Below are 4,656 nucleotides of genomic sequence, written 5' to 3' on the forward strand. Positions count from 1 at the left end.
CATGAGATATTTCCATGATGACAATTCTTAATTGTTTTATTTTTATTCATCTATCTTCTTGGAGTGACTTCAAAATTAGTTATGGTGTCATTATCAAGGTCAAGTTATGGTGTATTTTATTATCAAGGTCAAGTTATGATGTCATTATCAAGGTCAAGTTATGGTGTATTTTATTGTCAAGTAATAAAAAGTGTTGACCACACTTATTCAAAGGCATGGAGACTTTATACTTGAGCTATGGGTAGAGTAAAACTAGTAATATAGGGATTTGCACCCATTTACTTTCATTATGACTTTGCATGTGCCTTTAAGCCTTGTGTTTTTTTTAAAAAAAGAGATGGTATGAGGGAAAGAAATTAAAAAGTTTGCAAAGTTTTGAAGTGTTGTACACACTTGTGGGTGGAAATGCCATAAAGAAGGCAAAAAATACATCTTTGATCTTTGTAAAAACTACACATGAGATGCAACGTGGGGAGTTGAGCATGTGCTCTTAGAGTGGCACAAAACCCAAATGGAGTATAAGGTGCCAACCTTATGAGGGTTGAACATATGCCCTTAGAGTAAGTAGATGAACAATGGATGCACACTTATATAGAAATAAACCTCATTTCCCATGAGCCAAAAGAAAAACTTCCTACACATTCAATCCATTTTCAACATTGTTCTTCGAATGATGTGTAAACGGCATAAAACACCCATCCTTTTTCTTGGTTTGGGCCAAAAATTTGATAAGAAAAGGTTTATGGAAAAAATAGGACGGTTTTCACATAACACCACCACATCCATCATGATAGTTCTCCTCCTTTTGAAAGGCATGTAAGCCTAAACATTTGTAAGGTTGCCCTTCAACTAATTATAATGGGTGTGATAGAAAGCATACATTATGGTACAGTCATTTACAGGCTGGAATAGGATGAGCCACTCACAAGATAATGGGATAGCTGCACATACTAGGGGAACCTAACAACTCATGGCATGTGGAGGTATATTCAAGGAAAGATTTGAAGGTGTTGGTGACACATAATAATAGGAGAGTTGGATTGCCGAAGTTTGGGCCTAAAACACAGTGGGGGAATATCGATGCAACATGACAAGAGTATGGGGGTGCTAGGTTCTCCTTTTTTTTTGTTGAGAACTGAACTGTTCCTTTGGTATGTGTAAAAGGATTATTGTTGTACATGTTAATGGATAGAATACTAATATAAATATATATTTATTTCAAAAAAAAAAAGAAACCATACATTATTTTTTCCCTTTTTTTTCAATCACATGTTGACCTGGGTGTGATAGAAACCATACATTATTAATATTAATATGTGTGATAGAAACCATACATTATTAATATTAATATGTTACAACGTGTTCTTGGGATCACGGGTGGTGGTGGTGGAGGCCATGCAACAATGTACTTTCAGATTCTTTTGCATTGTAAATCCCTTATTGGAGAGGATTCAAAGGGGGTCTCATGTATTAGAACATTGGAGATTTCCACGCGAAGGGGACTGCCCACTCTCTGCAGCTTTTGGTGCACAAATTGCGTTCCAAGCTTCCCATTCAGCTCGCTCACATCCCAAATCCGCCCTTCTTTAAGTGTTTTGATTCATCAAAACATCCCGGTGACCCCCCGAAGCGCTCTTTTCGAAGCATTTGTTTGCATTTTGATGATAACTTTATGGTTCAAATTAGTGATATAACTCATGGTTTTGGGGGTGATTAGGGCATGTATTTCTATGATTTTATCTCACAAATTAGCGAATGGGAAGCGCAATTGATTATCGACAGTTGGGTTAATAGCACAAACTAATGAATTTCGTTAAACCGGCTCATAGTAGTGGAGAAGCCTTGCAATTTCAAAGTTAACCCGTTTCTAATGTGTTCATACAGGCCTTTTAACGGAGCTTGTCTGCATCGGAGTGGGCTAATCAAGGATTAGTCACCTATTAAGAAGACAAAAAAAAAAAGGGCGGGCTTAGTCTGCATTTTATATAATGCTAAGTGGGTCTCATTTGAATGTGGGATATATCAGAGAGGCCCATGAGCCCTCGTTTGCCAAAATGCCATACATGCCCTCAACATAGAGGATTTTCGGCTATCTGGGCACATCAGTCCTCGTCACCAGACTGCCACACATGCCCTCAATATACAGGGTTTTCAGCCAAGCACTGCAAGTATAGCCCCGGGCATTGAAGCCCAATGGATGGGAGAGACATGTTGAATTCTGTTTTCTGTGATGAACTCTTGGCAGAGATACTATGCAGGATCCACGACCCTATCGACCGTGAGAATGTCTCTCTCGTATGCAAAAGATGGCTAAAAGTCCAAAGGAATGCCAAGTCCACATTGGGTCTCTGTATGCCAAGTGATGCCACAGGTGCAGCCACCTTTTGTGTGTCAGTACCCTCACTCCTCGCTCAGCACCCATACATTGCTTCTCTATCAATCAAGTCAAAACCACATGTTACAGCAGAGCTCCTGGCAGCGCGTGTCGTGACGGCTGTCACCTTCTCCTGCACATTTCTCAAGCATTTTCACTTCACAGCAGGGCTTATCACAATTTCTGGCCTTCAAGAGCTCTCAAAGGGCTGCCCCAGCCTGGCTTCTCTTGAGCTTTTGCAGCCGCTGGCAGCAAGCTGTTTGCTGGTTCTCTCTGAATTCAAAGCTTTGCAAGAACTATGCCTACGGGGATACCCTGAGGATGTGGTGTGTGCAGATAATGATGTTGATGTGCAAGACTTATCAGCCTATGGAGCTTTGCAAATAACAAAGCTGTGTTTGATCGACATGAGGTCATGTTCTGCATGTAATTTGAGATGGCTATGGCATAGCTGCCGCCAGCTTCAAAAACTCAACCTCTTGCGTTGTGAGGGAGTCGGTGACACCACCATGTCTGCCTTCATGCATTGCATGCCATCCCTTCGTGAAGTGCAGCTGCATCAGTGTCGATCCATTGCAGGAGATGTGCTAGCATTGATCTCTGAGCATTGCCCGGAGCTGAGAGCGCTCCAGGTACACGACGGCGCCAACACACAGGGGCTTCGCCAGGTTCTCCAGAGATGCAGGGCATTGGAGCTGCTCGATTTGAGGCTTCCACTCGATCTAAGCAATGAAGATCTCATGGAAATAGCACAAAGCGGCCAGTGGTTGAGGAGCCTGTGCCTGCGTAGCTGCTGGTTGGCCACGGGGGCAGGCATGCGGTCCCTAGCTTACAACATCACTTCTGACCTGGAAGAGTTAGTTCTTGTGAGATGCAGAGCCATTGTCCAAGATCCGGGAACGCTGTTGGCACTGGGACAAAGTCTTCCAAACCTCAAGAAAATCGATCTTTCTGAAAATGAGTATCTGGATGACAAGGAGCTTGCTGCGATGCTCATGTCGTGCAAGAGCCTCTGTCATCTGAGCCTGTGGAAGTGCTGCGGATTGACAGACAGAGTGGTTGATTTTATTGCTCAGAGATGCCTCATGTTAGAGAGCGTTGACATCAGAAGCTGTGAGGGGATCAGTACAAAAGCAGTGACCAGTTTGCTTATGGGTTGTGGGCGCCTAAAGGTGGTCGGGATCGAGTCGAACAAACTCACAAAGGTGGCCAGAAATTTGGCCTTCGTGAAGGGCATTGCATTTGTGGGAGCAAGCTGCTCGACAGCAGGCGGCGGGGGCAGGGTTGAACTTGCATATCAAAATAAATAACTGCAACTTGGAAGCATGAGCTGGGTTATACTCAATAGTTAAATAAGCAGAATGTTTGTATGTATATAACCTGTCAGTTGTACACTACATAATCCACAGGGTTATATTAAGAAAGCTTTCCCTCTTGTGATGGGGTCCTGAGAAAGGGAGTCTCTGCTTTTATTACGCGGGAATGGCAACACTTTGTTACCAGTCACTATAATTACCATGTTTTGTGTGTGTACCTTGGCACAGTAAATAATGGCACACACTTGCAATTGTAACATCATTCAAAGGCACACCTTTATCTTTTGCATATTTCTATAAAGTTTGTAAAGCCTGGTCTCCTTTGCTTTGCTCGGTGTACCCTCAGAGCATTGAATTCCATGACACCACATTGTGTTGGAACAACCCCACCAACAAGAACACATTTTTTGCTTCCACAATTTTCCCATATTTACTAATGCATGCTCACAATTGTGTTACCATGGATGCTTGCTTTCGGGCATCAGCATGTTGTTATGCCTGACCAATCAATTTTAAGGATTTCCCCCTCTACAACATCATCTTTCTTCTGTACAAGGGCATTTGAGCCTCCTTGTGAAAGTGTGTACATTGTAGAGCCCTCTCTCCTTGGCCCTTTTCTAACATATGCTGAAAGCATGCATGAAACAACAGGGCATCTAAAATATTTGTGTGCTTGCACCCATGTTCAGCATTTCCTGCAAGGATATGAATGAGACAGGGTTCGGAACTTGAAGCCCGTTAAAACACGACGATGTGTAGAGGCAAGTGACCACAGATCCACCAAGGCATCACCAACAACAGATCTCTTTCCAATGGCCTCTGCCTCTCAATCTAATGATGTATTTATCTGCCCTGGTCTAAGGTTCCTATGCTGCCACGAGCTTTCAATCTGCAAACAAACATACATCACCGATGGCATCTAGGGCGACGCCCTAAACTACTTTGGTGCTTCTTCAATTTTTTGCC

The 4,656-nt window shown here is 42.8% G+C and overlaps 1 protein-coding gene across 4 annotated transcripts; it reads left to right on the forward strand.

The window, feature by feature from the left end:
* Positions 1-1,408: 1,408 nt before the first annotated feature.
* LOC147633190 (uncharacterized) lies at positions 1,409-4,219 on the forward strand. Of its 4 annotated transcripts, XM_086806212.1 has the most exons (3): positions 1,409-1,616; positions 1,718-1,781; positions 1,885-4,219. In XM_086806212.1, exon 3 carries the CDS (start codon positions 2,194-2,196, stop codon positions 3,682-3,684), a length of 1,491 nt encoding a protein of 496 aa, XP_086662338.1. In that variant the 5' UTR covers positions 1,409-1,616; positions 1,718-1,781; positions 1,885-2,193; the 3' UTR covers positions 3,685-4,219. The 4 variants fall into 4 exon arrangements, with proteins under 4 accessions (XP_086662338.1, XP_086662337.1, XP_086662339.1 ...); XM_086806211.1 differs by having other exon boundaries at positions 1,409-1,781; XM_086806213.1 differs by lacking the exon at positions 1,718-1,781.
* Positions 4,220-4,656: the final 437 nt, after the last annotated feature.

Source organism: Cibotium barometz, chromosome 12 (assembly GCF_041138505.1).
Source record: "Cibotium barometz isolate CiBa-2024 chromosome 12, ASM4113850v1, whole genome shotgun sequence".
Taxonomy (NCBI): domain Eukaryota; kingdom Viridiplantae; phylum Streptophyta; class Polypodiopsida; order Cyatheales; family Cibotiaceae; genus Cibotium; species Cibotium barometz.